The 20,714-nt window shown below is 41.0% G+C and overlaps 1 protein-coding gene and 1 pseudogene across 1 annotated transcript in view; both read left to right on the plus strand.

Annotated features, from left to right (window-relative positions):
* DCDC2 (doublecortin domain containing 2) overlaps positions 1-12,166 on the plus strand; it is a 223,867-nt gene extending 211,701 nt beyond the window's left edge. Inside the window, exons 9-10 of the mRNA XM_075540741.1 lie at positions 7,291-7,590; positions 10,803-12,166. Of these exons, the coding sequence (XP_075396856.1) occupies positions 7,291-7,590; positions 10,803-10,907 (405 nt within the window). The 3' untranslated portion in view covers positions 10,908-12,166. The remainder of the gene's footprint in view (positions 1-7,290; positions 7,591-10,802) is intronic.
* A 5,696-nt stretch (positions 12,167-17,862) lies between these two features.
* LOC142442306 (ATP-dependent 6-phosphofructokinase, platelet type pseudogene) lies at positions 17,863-19,545 on the plus strand (annotated as a pseudogene).
* Positions 19,546-20,714: the final 1,169 nt, after the last annotated feature.

The following is a 20,714-nucleotide window of genomic DNA, read 5'->3' on the forward strand; positions in this document are numbered from 1 at the left end:
GGAAGCATATTCCTGGTCAAGTCAAGGAGACACACCTGCAATGACCTCTATTAACTTTGGTTCTTGACCCTGAAGAAAGACCTTTCCAAGAACTTCCCAGGACCTCGCAGCTCCCAGGTCGATCATTTCCCACGGCCACATACTCATTCCTTTTTGTTTTAATTTATAAGGCAAACTGTATAATAAACAGATTACAGGGATCCCATGGGGGTGGGTTTTAAAACATATACAGGTACATTCAGACAGATTTACCAAAGTGGCACAAATTTCCTCCATAAATTGCCTTTTTGTTTTTAAGTGTATCAGCATTTTCCATCACTTGGCTATCCACAGAGGGCCTGCTTTGTGTTTCACACTACAAAAGAAGCAATCAGTATGTTGGTTTTTAAAACTATCGACTTGTTTTCTAAAGTAATTGTCCCCAAACACAAAAACCTTGAGCCTTCTCTGGTGGAGTCTGGCCTGGGCGTCCCTGCCTGCGTCCCCCAACTTCAACTGGGCGTCAGGGCTGGTAGCTGGTGTCAGGCTGCAGTGGGAAGGGTGACTGAAGGCACTCTGCCTGGTTCTACTAGATCAGTGGTTCTCAACCTGTGGGCCATGACCCCTTTGGGGGTCGAACAACCCTTTCACAGGGGTCACCCAATTCATACCAGTAGCAAAATGACAGTGATGAAGTAGGAACAAACATAATTGTATGGTTTGGGGTTCAGCACGACATGAGGAACTGTATGAAAGGGCTGTGGCATTAGGAAGGTTGAGAACCCCTGTTCTAGATCCTGGCTCCCCTGTCCACTCCCCTGCAAGTGACCACCATAACCAGAGTTTGCCTTGGCCTTTCTGGGAGAGGGGAGCCTACCTGCTATTCAGAGAGCGTCGAGACATCCCATGAGTCCCGAAGCACATCATAATTTGTGTGTGTGTGTGTGAATGCACGCGCACACATGTGTGTGTTGGTGTTGTTTATGAGTGCAGTAGGGTCAATTCTGAGCCAGGTAATAGTTACACTGTTCTATAGAATTTCCTTGGCTGTAATATTTATGAAAGCAGATCACCAAGTCTTCTTCCTGCAGATCTGCTGGCTGGGTCCCAATTGCCAGCCACTGGGTTAGCCGCCAGGTTCTCAACCATCTACTTGAGAATCATACATGTTCAGTATTTTCATAGCACGCAGAAATGAAGATGGAGGGCACCTTGTATCGCACCCATCAGCACAGAAGTTCTCTGCGCTTCATGGTGACTTCTGGGCCAGAGGAGAACTGTGCTCTACAGGGTTTTTCGTGGCTGGTTTTTCGGAAATAGATTTCCAGGCCTTTTCTTATAGCATTATTAGAATATAAAATGGCTATGTAACACGTGCTTTTATCATATTTTACAAATATTTTACCCATCAACTAGCTGCCATTGAATTGATTCCAATGCATGGTGACACCCATGTGTGCCACAGTAGAATTGTTCTCAAGATTTTCAGTGATTGATTACTTTTTTTTCTTTTTGCAAATTGAGCACCATACCTTCCTCCCAGCCCCCACCCAAAGGAACTGAGTGCATTCAAACCTCCACTCTTTTCAGTTAACAGTTGGACAAGTTGACTCTTTGCACCACGTCGGGGCTTATTTTACTTTTTGCTGTTGTTTTAGGAGGAACCAAAACCAAACCAAACGCACTGTCTTCCAGTCAATGCGGAATCATAGCGACCCTATAGGACAGGGTAGAACTGCGTCTGTGAGTTTTTGAGGCTGTACCTCCAAAGCCGGTCTTTCTCCCTCGGAGCAGCTAGTGGTTTTAAACTGCTGGGCTTGCAGTCAGCAGCCTAATGTGTAACCACTACACCAGCAAGGCTCCCGATGTAATATATAGAGACCATCTTATTAAGTGTTAAGCAGGATAAAGACAGGACAAGACCAAAGGCACCATTTGGACAAGGGAGACATCCACATGAGGCCACAAAAGTGTCTTAAGTGTTCATAGCCACAGGGCCAACTTATGAAGCATGGGACACAAAGGAACTGAATCACAAAATCGTGATTGGAGGCGGGTCAGTTTTTGCAGTTGCAGACTACAGAAGGGGGAAAGGGCCCCTGACGGGAACACGCACACTTGTGCCGTTTAGAAAAAGCTTTCAAGATCAGTTCAAGGCCCTACCACGATTTTGGTCTGGGTATGTCTCATAACTATTTGATTCCAGTAGCCTGGTTTCCATCAAGGACACACCTAGGCAAGCTTCTAAAGGCTAGACTGCTCCCTGGACTTGCCAAGGGAGTAGCAACTTTCAAACACACTCTGTCTTGTATGTTACTGGTCAATTGGGGTGCTCACTGCAAGGTCAGGCGTTTGAAACCACCAGTGGCTCTGTGGGAGAATGCCGAGGCTTTCAGGCTAGGAAATCCAAAGGGCTTGTTCTATCGTGTTCTATAGGATTGCTATGAGTCAGAACTGACTTGAGGGCAGTGAGTCTTTGACTTGAGTCAATGATCCGAAAGAACCGAGTGGAGGCTGAAGCTGCATGGAGGCTTGAAACGTACAACCCCTCTTTCCTTTCCTCTTGGTTTTCCTTTGCTTCACAAGAACAGCTCTCTCCCTCCATGGAAATGCTCATCCTCTTGTGAAAGCAATGCTCTCTTTTACTTGCTTGCAGTCCCTCACCATGGTGTAGATTGTGTGTGTGTGTGTGTGTGTGTGTGCACATGGTGTGAAGCCCAGTGTTCCTTCTGGAGATGATCTGATTGATGTGTACACTGGAAACATCTTTAATAATGTAATGCCTGCTTCAAAGGAGATTACACCAAGAAGCACATTGCTTTTCATTTATTCATTACAAATCTGTCATAGCAACATTGCTGTCTTTCCTTCGTTCTCCCCTCCCCACCCACTGAAGCATAGGGTCCTACTAATAATACATTTCATTCCAGGCTCAGGATATTTTAAAGGACTATCGGCCTTTTAAACGAATGTTACTGTCTTACTTAAATTGGTCAAATTGGTATTTTGGCATCATAACCTTGCATTTCTGAAAGTTGAGTTAGCCGGATGCAGCTTGATTTGATGATGACTGAAATAGCTGTGCTGGAAAAGTCTAATAGAAATAATGGGATGGAAGCATAATGCTGCTTGTTAGCAGGGATGGTGAAAATGGCGAGGAGACCAGAAGCCTGGGTTTAGGGTTGATGTATCCAACTCCAGCACTTTCTTCCTCTAAGAAATATAGAATATCACAATCATCTGCATTAAAAAGAGTAAAAATGTACAAGATTTTGGAGTGAGGGCAGGAGTAAGATTATGAAATTTTAAAAAACTAAAAAAAAATAATGTGATCACTTTGTAATTTTAAGCATAAAGCTAGAAGGCAAGAAGGCAAAAGGTCTCTTTTGCCTACTTGCAAGTAGTTACCTTAATAGGCTTTAATAATTTACGTAACACTATCAGACAGGCAGGAGGCATATAATGGTTTTGGTTTTAAAATAATCATAATAAATTACGAGTACAGTAAATAATAATATCCCAGAACAATCACTCATATAATTTATGCACTTAATACATAGAGTAATGGGCTATAATTCATTAGACTAGTAATAGAAAACTAATACCAAAAACACAAAACAAACCCATTGCCACAGGAAGGATGAAAACTCATAGCAACCCTACAGAACAGAGGTCTAGTCTACAGCATTGCCCCATCAGGTTCCCTGGACTGTGATCTTGACAGAAGCAAACTGCTACGTCTTTCTCCCCCAGAGCAGGAGAGTGTTTGAACTGCCAGCGTTTTGGGTTAGCAGCGAAGCGCTTAACCATGGTGCCACCAGAGAGTCTTTAATGCGCACCAATGTATAAGAATATATGTTTACTATGAATATTTGCTTCAATTGAGAAACACTGTATAACTTCCTTTAAAGCCCAAACCAAAAGTTTCTCGGTACAAGGCAAGATTAGGCAGCATATACTAATGGAAACCATTTCTAGGAGAGTGATTTGTGGTTATCCAATTTGCAGAGGTAATTTAAAAAGAAATCTGCTCTTATTGGCCATTATAGCTGCAGTACTTTGGGGTTGTTTTTTTTTTAATGCGCTGCTTTAAGTACTCTACCTAAGAGTCTTTGTAATGTCCCCTCCCAAATTACACCAACAGTCTTTAATAAAAATCCAGAAGCGTTTTGTTCTCAGACGAGCCCAGTCAGTCTCCTAGGAGCAATGGTTCAGCTTTTGCTAGTTTGGGGTCCCCAGTGAGTTTACAGGTCATAACTGCACCCCAGGGTGTAGACTCCATGAGGGTTTGTCCAGAAGGTGGTTGGAAATTTCTATTATATTTTTTTAATTGCAGTTGCTCCCACAAATTTTTGAAGCCCCTCCTTATGTCTCTCTTGCCCACTGTGCTCTGAGATCGGTTAGGCCCACATGCTCAAATGAAACCAACAAACAAGAGCCCACACACAAATCAGTTGCCATCAGACGGAGGCTGACCCCACCGGGTTCCGAAAAGAGCAGAGCTCCGAATGCGTTTGCTTTCTGTCTGTTTTGTCCAGTCCTGCCGGTGCTGAGTCCATCTATACCACTCCAGAGTTCAGTCGTCTCCAGTAGAGGTGCACACTCATGACCTCAATCAGCCCGAGAACATTTTCTTCTTCCTGGTAATCTTTGTTGTTTCTGTAATTATTTTATTAATTGTGGCAAAGATGTGCACAACGAAACATTCTTCAACTCAACAGCCTCTTGCCGCCGATTATGCTTTTTTGTGCTTATTCCATAAGCTTTTCAATAGCTAGGAGCCCTCTGCAGCAGATCGCCAGGCCCTCACAAGTGCCATCAACCAGCCAGGTGCCACCTAGCACTTAACCGTTTGCCTTAAGCAGAAACTCTGTTCTCACATGTTAGAAAAAAAAATGAAATGAAAAAGGAAATCCTTACCAAACACTGTGGGTTTCCATTTCGTACATCTCTTGTCTGTTCTTTCTTGATGATGTTCTGCCTCCTACCTCTCAAGAGTCTCCGCCCCTGCCTGGATCATGGCCGAGGGCCCCCTCCCACTGATCTTCATGGTCAGAATAGACAGGCGGCAGCACTGTTAGACATGAAAGATCTCGCTGAAACTTAGGTAGGAGATCTGCTGGTGTAGGGGATTATACATTGCTAACTGCAAGGTCTGCAGTTCAAAACCACCATCTGTTCTGCAGGAGAAAGATGAGGCTGTCTGTTTCCATACAAGGTATACAGCTTCAGAAACCCAGAGGGACAGTTCTACTCTGTCCTATATGGTCACTCTGAGTGAGAATGGACAGCAGTGGGCTTATTTATTTCTTTTTTGGGCGATTTTCCTGGATCGTTGTTTTATCTGCATGATGTCAAACACTGTTCTCACAGTTCCTCAAGAACAACTACTTTTTTTTTGCCCTGCATTTTTAAAAGTGCATGTTTAGTATACTATCACTAAAATTAAGACTTTTTTCCCCCTTTGGAAGAATATAGGAATTAATAGTGCTAACTCTTTCCCCTTCAAAGTGCTATAGTGTTGAATTTTACCCTGATCTTCTTGGCTACTCTCCCTTAAGTTTTTCCTTCTAGACATTCCCCCAAGATACCCTGGTGGCATCGGGGTTTTACACATCGAACTGCTAACCGCTGTCTGCTCCTGTGAAGATTTAGAGCCTCAGAAGCCTTAGGGAGCCATTCCAGTTTGCTCTACTCACACTTTCCATCCCAAGCCTTGGTGTCACAGTGGTTTAGGCGTTGGATTGCTGCCTGAAAGAGCAGGTGTTCAAACCCATCTGCTGCTCTGCAGGGGAAGAGAGAGCAGTTGGCTCTGTAACCCTTTCAGCCATAGAAACCCTATGGGGGAGTTCTCGTCTTACTGGTAATTAGGAGTCAGACTTGCAGCAATGTTTGTTTGTTTGTTTTTTGGGGGGGTGTTGTAGTTCCCAAAGGGAAAATATTCTTTTTACATCTGCAAAAGAGATCATTAGAAGTTCCATAACTATGATTTGGGCAATTGGAAGGGAATAGACTTGCACAGTTGAAGAGAGGTCATTTTACAGAGGCTGGGGGAGGGGGGTGACACAAGGAGCTCTGGCAGCTGGCTCGGTGTGATGAGTTTTGAGCAGCTAAGGACAAGGTCAGAGGTTCAAGAGCTGCTCCCTGGGAGAATCGTGAGGCCGTCTGCTCCCGTAGGAAAGTCTACAGAAGGTTGCTGTGAGTCAGGATCGATTTGATGGCTGGGGTTTTGGTGTTTGCTGTGGAGGATTAAATGAACTGCAGGTTTTGGGGTTTAACAATAGAACGGATCTGTGCTCTTTCTACCTTATTGTTAAAAAAAAAATTACCTCCTTGGGTTAAAATGAAGAAACAGCTCCAGGAAAGAAAGTATCACAACATCTGAGAAAGGTTTTTAATGTCTTTTAGGATCTGTGATAAATCAGGTACTGCACTGGGCACTTTATTCTGTAACTTAGTTAATTTCCCCCCATTATTCATTTATTTTTAGCATAAAACTTAAATGACGTGGCACAGAACATGCCACTTCAAAAATCTTCACATGGATCATTCCTTAATCTCCACTTATATTTTACAATATTTTCATTTTACAAACGGGGACTTTAAAGCTAGGTAGCAGCCAGCAAGTGCCTATCCAGGACTTGAAACTGGGTCTTTCTTCCATTAAAGTTTTGACTCTGGAATTCACCATTCTTCAGATTTACCTGTATCTAAAGAGCAGTAAAAATGTCTTCATCAAGTTTATAAAACTATTTTATCATTTTAATTATTTCTTTATGAAAAGGATCTGTAATTTTGTGGTCTTGGGTCTACACAATTATCAATGTTTGTAGGTAGAGATTTATTGCCAGCTTTCTTAGGCGTTGCCTAAGAAGTAAAGATAGAATCTTACTTTCTCTCCCGGGCCAGACACTCCCAGCATTGGCTACAGGACTCTGTGGTTCAGTTTCCTGTCTGGCTTGAAGATTAAGAGCTCTGGTTCTAGAAAGACATGCTTAGTTCAAACCCTGGCTTTTCAACTCATACACAGTGAGACCTTGAGCTAGCTACTTATTAAGGCTGTGCCTTAGTTTCTCACCTAAAATGGGATTAGTCGCAACTTCATTGGATTGTTGTGAGGATGAATGGAGAGACCACTGTGTAGTGTAGTGAGTGTATCACACACTAGACGCTCAGTAGAGGTTAGTATATTATGAACTGTAAAATACTATGTAAGTTCAAAGAAGCTTCACTTGACTCTATTATAATAACTGGTTTTATTACAGCATTCTCTGGAAAAGTATCAGCTGTATTTTTCACTTTTGCTTTCAGAGGCCAGCCGAAATAGTAGATGAAGAAGAAGATGGAGAGAAAGAAAAGCAGGATACAGAGCAGAAAGACTTTTCGGGAATGAATGGTGATGTTGAAGAAGAAGGAGGCCAGGAGGCTACTGAGGAGCCGGAGCAAGCCAGGGAGACGCTGGACCACAGTGAGGGGCCAGCAGGTCCTGCTCGTGTCAATGGAGGCACTGATGAGGAAAATGGCGAGGAACTGGACCAGGTTAATAATGGACCTCAGCCAGAAGTGGACGAGGAAAGAAAATCTCCAGGAGCTGGCAGTGGACAGGATGAGGTATTTCTATTGCTTGTGTCCACTCCGTGTGTGCATGGGTTTGTCGGTGATTGTGCGTTCATGCGTGTGCATACACGTGCTGAGGAAATGATGTACGCATGTAGGGCATGCATTTTAAACACTGAGTAGAGAAGAATTCAATGCTATTTTTCGGTCTGCATTGTTTTTATTGGTTAACAAGTATTGACACTGTATTTTAGTACACATGTCTGCTCATCTGTCATCCATCAATCCATTTCATACCCAGTCTACAAAAAACTTTTCAGATGCTCATAAGAACATAGATACTATAGTAGAAAATTATAAATAACCAATAAAATAAAGTTAAGGCAAGGGGTGCTAAAATCCAGAGAAGACTATCCAGACTAGGGAGAGTATAAAGATGCTATAAACATTGCTTGTCTACTATGAGAAACCTCTTTGATTTCTAGAAATATTACATGGTAGTTGACTTTGCATTTCTCATACAGACTAATTAAGTATCCAACATACTGGGAACTTAATGCCATTTAGTTCTATTTATTACCTACAGAGGCTAAAGAAATATGTTGGACAACTGCCCACTGCTGGCCCAAAGCAGGATAGTCTCTAGCCCTGGTGTTTTCTCATTGGGTAGATGAAGTTCCATGATGATAGTTCTGAAGCAATTGCTGTCAGGCTTGAGTTGAGTCTCATAGCGTCATCTGAAGGCAGGATGGCCTCTATGGCGCCCTCATTTCTGCTTGCTCCCTGATGCTTCTCCGTCGGGTTAAGGCTCACCTCTCTCAATGATGAAACTTCCGGCACACACACCCTCTATGATGAATGGCGTCTTCTCTTCTGTTTCCTCTTGTCCATGGAGACCAAGTTTAGTTACGGAGAAATACAGAGTGCTCTTGGGGTCAGGTTCCATGACCACTATAACACTATCTGTAATCCACTGATAACTCACCACTCACAGGAAAACATTCTTAACACACACACATGAAAATACCCAGCAAGACAGGCACTTAATTTTTTTCTCTAGGTGAGATAATCAGAAATATTGCTCTATAAGAAATTCCCCAGAGGTAGTCCTATCTCATTATTAAATTTAACTAGAAATTGGAACTTGAGGCAGTGGTACCTGTAATAGAAAGAGAGGCCCAGGCAATTATGGGATTTTCTTTCTTTTCATATGGGGTGGGATGTAGAGAGTGGGGTTGAGAGGTTCTAAAGGATAGAAAAACAATTCCTTGCCCAAGAGGATAATTTAGGAATCACAATAATGTAGGGGGCTGTGTTTTCTGTGTAATTTCTATGGCACCTGTATCAGTAGGTTTCATGTAGCTCTTTGTTGTTGTAGCTTTTGATGAAAGTCTATAATGTGAAAGCAAAGTACAATTTTATGTAGGACCTAGTGAATAATATCTACGTATGTATTTCTCTTCAGTGTTTCTAGATAAAGCACTATTAAATCTAAAGAGATCTTTGCAAAAATGAAGGATGGTATGCCCTTCATCTTCCATAAATATGATGTTAAAATATAGGCCATTGATAGGAACTGAGCATCAGTCAAGATTGATGTATAATTTGTCCAGGGCTTAGCATAGAAACATAACATTTCATGAGATGTATGAGGGATGAATCTAGCCAATTCTTGGAAACTCCATTAAGCAAGTGCCCTATAGATGACTAGTTAGGGATTTTAACTCTGCAAATATCCAACCTTTATCCAAAATGAGGTTTAATGCTATTTGACTCATCTCTTCTCATTATGAGAATCTCTTTATTTCTGTTCTCCTTAAAGAGTTATCACAAGTATACATGAAGAAAAGCGAATAAATGGAAATCCAGATTTATATGAAGGGTACATTAGAAATGAATAATTAACTTTACAAGAGAATTCTTTCACAGTGATTCAAAGTTCAGTACCATGTAGTGCTTTGTTTCACGCTCCATCTCTTGTGCTAAGTGAGAGATGGCTATAGGAAGAACAGCAGGGAACACATGACAAACACAACAAGCAGTGGGCGCTTATTGGGTTTTTAGATAATCTAGATAGTGAGGCAGTTCAGAGGATACCATTGTGAAATGACATGAGGCACAGTTCTGCACGTGTTTCCCCCCATTTTTGTTCAACATAAAACATAGACTGTGGGCTGAGGCCCTACAGTTTATTGTCCTGGTGTTCTATGGGTAGGTGGCCCTGTTGGAACCTTTAAGACACAACAGAGCGGAATTTGGAAATGGATAAATTATAATTTCATCAAATTTCAGTCTAGTGATGGAAAGAGAAAAATTGTAAATCATGCAATATCGATGACAGCATTTAAGAAGTCCAAGTGACAGGGACAACAGTTGCACTGGAAGAAAAGATGTCTTTGTATTTTGACTTCCTGCCTAGCTCTTATCACTTGGTGGTAGCTGCTGTGGATTCACGACCACCCCATGTGCAATGGGAGGGCCCTGCACGTGCCCATCCTCAGTTGTGGACCAGACCTTTTTGGATCTGTTGGTTTCAGTGGCCGGTTTCCAGAAGTCGATCACTAGTGTGTTTTAGTATGAGGACCCTGCAGAAGCATTATAGCAACAAGCAGGTCTCCACTAAAAGACAAGTGGGTGGCCGCACTGGAATTGAACTAGTTAGGAATCAATCAGGGGCAAGAATGCTTTCACTGAGTCACCACTGACTGCCTCTCATCAATATGGTATCAGGTTTGCAGGGGATGCATGAATGTGTGGATTCTAAAGGGGAGTAGATTTTATGTTCAATTTACCTTACCTTTTGCTTTATTTATATTAGGATTGTCTTGCCCATATTTTTTGCCCCAAGGGATATGGGACTAGATTAAGGAGATAGGTTGGTGGGTCTGCTGCATGTTTCTCTCTCTTTTTTCTCTGCCAAAGCTAAAACGAAAAATATAACCATACTGTTGGAAAGGAAAGTTCAAAGCCAGAGACCAGAGACACGTCAAGCACACACCGGATTATGGTCCCAGAAAGGGATTCCGTAAAAGGGAAGGGTTGAGTATCACGCGTCCACTAGTCAGTGACAGACGCAACCACGGAGGGAACCCTTGAGCTGGTTCATCTAATTGATGCAATGGGAGTCCTCCTGGAAACCCACAGGAGCAGTGCTGCCTACAGGGCCCTGGGCGTCAGAATCGACTGTGTGGCGGAGAGTTGGTTGTTTTAGAAGTTTCATTCACGTTTGACCCCTAAAGTGCCTTATTTTATTTATTTCTCTCCAGGCTGATATAGATCCTCAAAGACCACCAAGACCAGAAGTCAAAATCACCAGTCCACAAGAAAGCGAAAACAATGAACAAAGCAAGGACTATGCTGTGGTGTCGTAGGTTGTCGTTTGTGTGCCTGTCAAGGAGAGTACATGGGTCATAAGAAAAATGAAGAGTCACCATACTTGAACAATAAGTACACATAATGTGACATTGTGGTTGAATACTACCTACTGAATTGTAACATTAGTGGCTGTATAGAAAGACCTTCCATAGCTACTAAAGGAAAGCAACTTATTTTTATGGAATGTTTTGAGAAGTCATTTAGAAAACATTAAGTAAGAGGCTGAGGGGTATTTGCTCTGGGAGACAATGGACTCCTTTGTCTTTATAAAGGAGGGGAAGAAGAGAGGATCACGTTAGATGGCAGTTTAGTTTAAAGCTATGTATGAAAGTATAGAATTTTAATGAAATGGCACGAGGGTAGCATATAATATTTTCTTAAAGCAATAAACCCTGGAATGCAAAACATTGCAGCTTAGTCTCAGAGAGAATTTTCATATGGGCAGAGATTGAAATGGGTCTGCTACTCCGTGATTGTCTTTTATTTCTTCTTCCTTAGCCAAGATCCATCTAAAACAACTGGAAAAGAAGGTGCCAGGTACTCATTCAGAGTACTAGTGATTACGCTTGTCGTGGGTCTTCTCTGTCACAATGATGTTTTAGTGCCCATGACTTCAATGGCACACGCTCAGGAAGGAATTAAAAATGAACACCAAATTACGTGACAGCCTGTTTGGCTGGTCTGTAGAGCCTGGTATCCTACCATCGATCTAGTTCACCTTTATCAAAAAGATTCCCCCTCTTGTTATTTTATTAGAAAACTCAACATTGGCCACTCCAAAATTCAATTCTCCCCAAGTTTGCCCCTCGCTCCCCCTTCAAACAAACAAGAGACTATATAATAGGAGGAAAACAGTAGGTTGAAGTGAAGAGTTTATCACTGCGCACTTTCCCTTACTTTCCATTTTATTTCTACTAGGATGCTTTTTCCATTGCTTTTGCCCCCAAGGATATCAGCAAATGTTTCTTTTCATGGCTAACTGAAATGAGATGAAGCTTCCAAGGAGGGTTCCAGTCTATATGACTGTAAGCTATTTGAGAGAAATTATTGAAGAAACTTAAAAAACAGTTGTCATAATGAAACTGGCTCCATTGCACCCGATGTCGGCTGACTCAATAGTTACTGTTGCCCTTTTAAGGTATTTATCAGGAAACATAAAATTGCATTTGTACTTTTAATGCTTAAGAGATGATGCCCTTCTTTTCTTAAATATAGAAATAACTTTTTTCTCAAACTAAGGAATATTCTTGTTTATAAATAGGCTGTACATTTGAATTTCAAATTCTAGCATCTTCTGAAGATTCATTATTCATCATAAGTTTAAAGGCTTTTTCTGCTCCAGATTTTATACCCAACCATAGACTCAAAGTAGTAGTTGGCAGTTATATACAGCACTTAATAATACAGTAGGAAATGGTTGCATTTTCCTTAGAAGCTATTTTAATAATTTCTGGAAATAGGAGGTATAAACAGAGATGATAATGCTTCAGTATTGCAAAGATCTGGGGAGATGTAGATGGACTACTATATTTCTAGTATAAAAAATAGACATTGCTTTCTAGGATGGTAGGCATAATTTTTTAAATGAGACAATATAAAGCACTTGTGAATTACAGGCAATTATCTTGTGTTACTAGAGAAATAGGCCAACTGGTCTATTCTTGTTAAATTCCCACACCATTACTAGCTCTGACAGTACTAATTTTAACAGCTTATAAAAATAAGGCGTTGAATATAAGAAATTGTAACTAATTATCAAGGTGATTTTCTTTTCCTTGTTTAATAAAACATTTTTCCCGTCTTTTCTTTGAAAAAGGTATTCTTTCTCATTTTTCCTTCCTTTCTCATTTTACGATGATGCTTAGGGAATTCTTTCAGCATCGGTTCCATAACTCACATGTAAAATAATTTACACGAAAATCAATGTTTGGTCTCAAAATCATCAAGCACCTAGAAGAGCAGAGTCCCCAATAACTAACTAACTGTAGCACAACGTTGAAAACCACGGGAACGTATTCTATTGCTTGTGTATGTTTCGCATTTGTCAAAAATAATATGTAATTGTGACCTACTTCCAGGGATGGATAACAACAATCACTTTAGATATTTTGCGCATCTAGTACTATAAAAAAATGAATAATAACCTCTAGAAGAACTCAACTGCAAAGAATGAACACTTGGCCGGCTCTGTGGAGATGACTCTAAAACATGCATGATGAATGTTAGCTCACTCCCAGATGTGGAAGTGTTCTCCTGGGGATGATTTCCTCCATGGCAGACAGAAAGGAGAGACCCTGGGAGATGCAGGGCCCGTTCATGTGAGCAGTGGGCTGAAAGAAATCTCGGCTAGGCTTCGTACATTGCTTCATGGAGACATGCTTTCCACCACGTTTATGTAATACTCCAGGAAATGCTTCAAAGAATTAGTCCTTTGCAATTCTGTATACATATCTACCATAGCTGTACTTTTATGGGACATTTTTAAAAGTACTTAATTGGATTATAAGAAATTTACAGATATCTGGTTTGTTAATGGAATGGGGCAATTAGGAGTTTGGCAGAACAAATCAGATTTTAACGGAAGTCATTTCCACACTAAAGACATTTCTCATGGATTAGCTTCCATTAAAATGATTAGCGAGTGCCTATAGACTTTCAATAATAAAATATGACCATCTTTCCTTAAGGTAACCTTATACTTATTATCGGCAATAGGAGGACTTTTACTTATCAGACAACCCCTTTCTTATGTTTTGGAGGCAATATTACAATGCCAGACTCATAAGAATATCTTATTCTATGAATTATTACAGATTATTCTAAAGCTTTAGTTCCTGCCATGGTTGTTAAAGATAGCACCATCCTATATCAATGTCAGGCAGAGTCAGCCACAGACCTTTATAATAGACATGTGAAACCATGCTCATGTGGAATTATTCATGCTACTATTTCCCAATCATAGCCCAGAATCCAATATTCTCAAAATCTATACTACAGTGACCTGTCTGTTATACAAATGGAGAAGTTCTTTCACCTCCCAAAAAATACGTGCATTTAAAATTGTGGACACAGGACAACAGGAAGTCTCCTTACGTTGCTAACTGATGCTTCCAGATAAGTGAACAGGTCTATTCTTTGCATTTATTTGGCTCAGTAAGTAGGAAAAGCAATGTTTAAAAAGAGAGAGATTAAGCAGAAGAATCACATCGGAAACTGTTGCCAATTTTAGTGGAAATATTATATATATAAATATATATATAAATGTATATGACACAGATGCACTCACACGCTTCAAAGCAGGAAACCTGGCCTCATCAGGCACAGCATTATTAGTAGAAGAAGGCTCTTGTGGAGCATGTGGAGAGAAAATGCTATGGAATTATGTATATGGTGCTTTAAAACTTGATTCCTTTGGATGCTAACGGAGACTCCATGTACTTTTCAAATAAGAAAGCTACCAGCATTTTAATGAAATATGTGTCCTCAGGACAGATAGTAAGCATATTCACTTTGTCATATGGGAAGGGATAGAATATATGTGTATTTCTTTCCTGAAATTAATACAGATTACATTTTTTCATCCAACGTTAAGTACCATAACTTTAGCTGCAGAATATTCCATACCAATACAGGCTCTGTTTAAAGGTTTTTATTTCTGTTCATGGATGGGCACTTGTATGTGTGATTTGTATGCAGATACCAGGGACTCCTTTTGTTACCAAGTGGCCAGGTGCAGTAAATACAGAAATAAAGCCTGATTTATTGTTCTGAGAACTTAATGTCCAACATCAGTGCAGAAGATCCCCATTACCCTGTGTGAATGTAATGTCTCCCTGGAATGGAACGTTTTTTTTTCAATGTAGTCTTTTTCAGAAGCGAATCCATACAGTTCATTGTTATCAAATATCAGTTTTCCCAGAAATATAAGATTTTATTTTTTTGCCTTTTTTTCAAATGATCTGGTGTGAAGATCAACTTGTTTTTTGTTCTTATCACATGACATATCACATGACAGGAGGTTCTTGTCGCACGACAGGATGCTTGAGCAAGTCAGATGGAATAAAATGGTGTTCCCATATACTTAAGGGGGAAAACGTTCATGAAGAAACATAACTCCTTAAAGAGAATTTGGAAAATTCAAACGAATATTGGTGACCCTACGGCATTTATGGAATCGGAGGCAATGAATGTGGCATCCTTGGCTTCAGCCAAGAACAACTTGGTTCAAGTCTCTGAATGGAAGCAAACAAATTCCGTTATGTCATTCCATCAGCTCGCTCCTCGGTTTGAGCCATGTAGCGTAACTGAGTGTTGCAGGTATTGTCTCAGTTGCTAATCACACAGGAAAATGGACTGACTAGTCAATTTTATAACAGAAGAAAGCCTGTTTGTTCTCTTCTGCTCGGTGTGTTTCCTGTGCCTTCAGTCTTTAATATGGACAATGGGATAATGGGTGATTATTGGTGCAAGTCAAGATGAAGTCAGGCTCATCATTTTTTGTGTAGCTTATTGCATTTAGAATTTACCTCTGTAAGATAAAATAGTTGTCCTGATCAAATGATGAGCATTTAGATTTTTACTTCTGTATCAGTTCTCACTCTACATGCAAATGTTTTTTGTATCATTTGAGTAAATCGGTCTATGTTTTACATAACTGAAATGTGTTTGGATGGTTTATTGCTTGTGGACGATGCTGTGTTTCTAATATTTCAATCCTTTGTATGACATTTTTCCCAAGCACAATAGAAACGTTTTCATTTAAGCCTTGTGGAAACTCAACACAGTTAAAGTTACTTTTGTTTATACTTGACATGGATATTAAACTTCATTATGTACAGAAATATTTTTAATCGTTTGATTTTCACATTGTTTAGTTTATGAAAGTTTATGTATATGTCAAATAAACCATTATTTGCTTCCATGAAAAATTACCTCAGAAACATAAGTCCAGCATTTTTGTCTAAACAAATAAAAAGTATCTTTAAAAATAAGGATTGCAGGCCATATCACACATACTATACACACTCTATACCCAAATCAAGCTCATTGTCAGCATCATGTCAATTTTGATTCATCGAGACACCCGTGGGTTTCCAAGACTGTAAGTTTTTATGGGAGTAGAAATCAAAGTCTTTCTCCCGTGGAGCTGCTGGAGATTTCAAAGTGCTGACGAAGAGAATTGCAGCTCAAGGCATAACTGCTCCACAACCAGGGGCCCACACATTCTAGAAACATACATTTCCATTCTATAGCCATGTTATGAGAGGTTGACTATACTTATTCACTTTGAGCAACCCTCACAGTTTTGATATTGAATTGATTTTAAAAAACACTCCTTCCACATTTGGGAAACGAAAGCAATTAAGCAAAAGTACTTTGGCTTCTACTTACTTACTTTTAAAAAAACAAACAGACTATGTGTGGTTTCGGTAGCATGGCCAAGGAGAGTACATTAATGTCGCTCTCTCACACATGGCCAATCTAGCTTTGTTATTCCATAGGGTGAAAAAGAAAACCTCAGTCACAAAAAGAGAAGAATCTGGATGACCAGAGCCCAGTATCTTTAGACTATACAGTCCATTGGCATTAGAAACTTTCCATCACGAAGAGTGACTGTGATTTCTACAAGGTATTGTGGCTTTGCTAGCACTTATGTATTATCAAATAATTGCTTATGAAAATAAACATACAGTTTTCCTGCTGGTTTCTAAGTGGTTGTTCCTCCCCCTATTGGGACCTTAATCCACCATATCACTTTACAGGTCCCTCAAGTGCTCTCACAGCCAAACTCAATTCCCCATGAAAAAGACACAGGCTCCAAGTAATGCCCCTCGTTTCTTAATGTTGAGTTAGCAAATACACTGGGTTTTTAATAGTAATAAATGGTTTTAAATAAACCAACAAAAACCCTCCATTAAGTTTTAAACTAGATGAGGCATCTCCATTTGGTTTCACAAAATTGATCTTTCAGGAAGATAGAGGGCTGTTTTAAAAAAAATGATCTTGGGGTTCCTCCCGATTCTCCAGCTGCTGACTCATTGGCTTCTCTCCCTTCTCTTTCATCACACTCTTTCAGGGCAGCGATGGCACCAGTTTCTCAGAGTCAACCCAACTCATGGCAGTCCCATACGTGTCAGTGTAGAACTGGATGCTCTAGGGTCTTCCATTTGGGGAAGTAGAGCGTAGGCCTTTCTCCTGAGTGGCCTCTGGCTTCACTAATACCTATAATATTTCAGTTAGTGGCCCAAATACTGTATCTTTCAGCCAGACCTTTCAGCAGTATGCCGACTCTCAGTGGGATAGTGCACAGTTACCTCAAACGCACCTTCTGTTACCCATCCTGGTTAACGATCTAGTCACTCCCCAACCTGCCAGGCATTGTAACTTAGGACCAGCCCTGCTACTTGCTGCCACGTCAGCCATAGAATTTTTTTCGGCCCTCCTCTTCATTGTCTGCTCTCCAATGCTTAAAAAATGTTAGTGTATTTTGTATTAATAGACATTTCCCTGATCCCTATTTCACTGAATAGCTTGCATATGTTTTGCGTTGTCCATAAAGGCTCCTCCTCCTTGATTCATGTGTCAATAAACTTTTCTACTGGATTATGTCATTTTTGTTATGGTTCAGTAGGTCTTCTTTGTGCAGCCTTTATAACCTCTGCTGATTATTTTCTCTACAGATATCTCAACCGACTTATGGCTTATCATCTTTGCTTTAAAAAAGATTGATGTCAGCTTAGCGAAGTTTTTAATACTAATGTTGTCAAGTATATTAATATTTTAATAGGTTTTTGTTCGCCCTTTAAGAAATACAATTAACTCTGAAGTTACTTTTTAGGAAGAATTCTAGAATATTAACTTTGAAGTAAATTGCATTTCTAGAATTGTTTCTTAAAATTTTAGTTTTCGAAGCCGGAGCTGAGCCCTCAGCCGTCTCACCGAGCCTAGGACGTCTCTCCTCGCCATGAGTACTGTCCCATCGACACGTTCCTGCAAGAGGTACCTGGAACAGATCTCCGGGGATGGCAAAGCCATCGGAGTCCTGACCAGCGGCGGGGATGCCCAAGGCATGAATGCTGCTGTACGTGCTGTAGTGCGCATGGGAATCTACGTGAGAGCCAAAGTGTATTTTATATATGAGGGTTACCAAGGTATGGTTGATGGCGGTGCTGATATCATTGAAGCCACGTGGGAAAGTGTCTCGAGAATTCTACAAATGGGAGGGACGATCATCGGCAGTGGCCGGTGCCAGTCATTTTGTACTCGGGAAGGTCGCTTGCAAGCTGCCTGCAACTTGATTCATCTGGGAATTACCAATCTGTGTGTGATTGGTGGGGACGGAAGCTTAACAGGGGCCAATATCTTCCAGAAGGAATGGAGTGGTCTGCTGGAGGAGCTGGCACAAAATGGTAAGATTGATGAGGATGCTGTAAAGAAGTACTCGTACCTCAACATTGTGGGCATGGTCGGTTCCATCGACAACGACTTCTGTGGGACAGACATGGCGATTGGCACTGACTCAGCTCTGCACAGGATTATTGAAGTCGTTGATGCTATTATGACCACGGCGCGTAGCCACCAGCGGACCTTCGTTCTTGAGGTCATGGAGAGACACTGTGGCTATTTAGCCCTGGTTAGTGCGGTGCAGACTGGGTGTTTCTGCCTGAAGCTCCTCCAGAAGACGACCGGGAAGCAAAGATTTGCATTAAACTATCAGAGAACCGTGCTCAAAAGAAACGGCTGAACTTTATCACTGTGGCTGAAGGAGCAATCGATTACCAAAATAAACATATTACTTCTGAGAAAATCAAAGTAGTGAAGCAGCTGGGGTTGACACCCGCGTGAGGATACTCGGACACATGCAAAGAGGAGGAACGCCTTCTGCTTTGGACAGGATCCTGGCCAGTCGCCTGGGGGGTGGAGGCTGTCATCGCCCTCTTTGTAGCTACCCCAGAGACCCCAGCCTGTGTAGTTTCCCTGAGCGGAAACCACATGCTGCCCCTGCCCCTGGCGAAGTGTGCGCAGATGACCCAGGACGTGCAAAAGGCGACGGACGAGAGAAGATTTAGTGACGCTGTCCAGCTTCGAGGAAGGAGCTTTCAGAGCAACCTGAACATCTACAAGCGCCTTTCCATGAAGATTTCAGATTCCCAGATTGTCAAGAGTAACTGTAATGTGTGAATAATCAACGTGGGCGCCCCTGCGGCTGGGATGAATGTTGCTGTGCGCTCGGCTGTCCGAATGGGGATAGCTGACGGCCACAGGATGCTCGCCATCTATGATGGCTTTGATGGGTTTTCCAAAGGGCAGATCAAAGAAATCAACTGGTCAGATGTTGGAGGCTGGACCTGCCAAGGAGGATCAGTTCTTGGGACAAAACGTATTCTACCTGGAAAGTATTTGGAAGAGATTGCTGTACAGATGCGTGCTCATAATATCAACCCTGTATTGATTATTGGTGGATTTGAGGCCTACCTGGGACTGCTGGAAATGTCAGCTGCCCGGGAGCAACACAAAGAGTTTTATGTTCCTATGATTATGGGCCCAGCTACTGTCTCCAACAATGTAGCCGGTACCGATTTCAGCATTGGTGCAGACACTGCTCTGAACACTTTCACCGACCTTTTTTGCTGAATTTGAAACTTCAACTCAGAACATCTTGGAAATCCAGTGACCTACCTTACTATGTAAGGTTGAATCGAATATTTCATCATTTTGTTCATTGACCTGAATCTGCCATTTGCATCACTTACATCATTTTCCCTTTTGCAAATGGGAAGTTACTGATGAGGTTTCAATTTTTTATTATTTTTATGAAAGACAATAAAAAGGAATGCATTTTTAATATCTTAAAAAATTTTAGTTTTCATATTTAGGGTTTTACTTACAAGGGACGTGCCTATTGGATTTAGGGTCCTAATTATCCAGGCAGATAATAAATTATCTTAGCACCATTTATTGAACACACTTTTTTTTTGCCTACTGTCATGTATTAAGTTCTTATGTATTTTAGGGAAGTTCCTGGCCCAAGAGCTCAAGATTGCAGGAGAATCTATTTTCCTCACTAGGTCCAAAATTATATCATGATATCTTTTAAAAATTGTTGTTCAGTGAGCATACAAGGGACTAGTCAATAAATTATATTCATTTTATACTCCGGATGACACTACCCTTTTATCACCTGCTCTATCCCAGAGGTTCTCAATCTGTAGGTCGAGACCCCTTTGGGGGTTGAACAACCCTTTCATGGGGGTCACCTGATTTATAACAGTAGCAAAATTACAGTTATGAAGTAGCAAAGAAAATAATTTTATGGTTGGGGGTCACCACAACATGAGGAACTGCATTAAAGGATTGTGGCATAAGGAAGGTTGAGAACCACTGCTTTATCCATACTAATTTCTTATAGTACTGAGGATATCTCAGTAGAGAACTGGCTGCGGTAAGGTCCTCAGACACAGCCTAGACATGATTTTCCACCTATGTGGTGACTTGCTTTTTCCCCCTGTATTTTTTTTTTTGGTGTATGTCAGGATGGTTGACAGTGGTGAGCTACATGAGAATATGTTTCAGGCAGGCATCAAAGGCAAGTTTCATCTCTCTAATCATTAAAAAGTAGCAAACATAAAAAAAGTACATGACAATGTGCAATATAGAAAGGATTTATGATAAGTCATATTTTGTTCCTCTCTGCTTTGTAACTTTTAGATTTGATCTCTTGAAGCTAGTATGGCCCATGGCTGGTTGTACCCAGCTCTTCTTGACTTAGTTATAAGCCTTTACAACATCTTATGTTCATGACA

The sequence above is a fragment of the Tenrec ecaudatus genome, chromosome 1 (genome assembly GCF_050624435.1).
Source record: "Tenrec ecaudatus isolate mTenEca1 chromosome 1, mTenEca1.hap1, whole genome shotgun sequence".
NCBI lineage: Eukaryota > Metazoa > Chordata > Mammalia > Afrosoricida > Tenrecidae > Tenrec > Tenrec ecaudatus.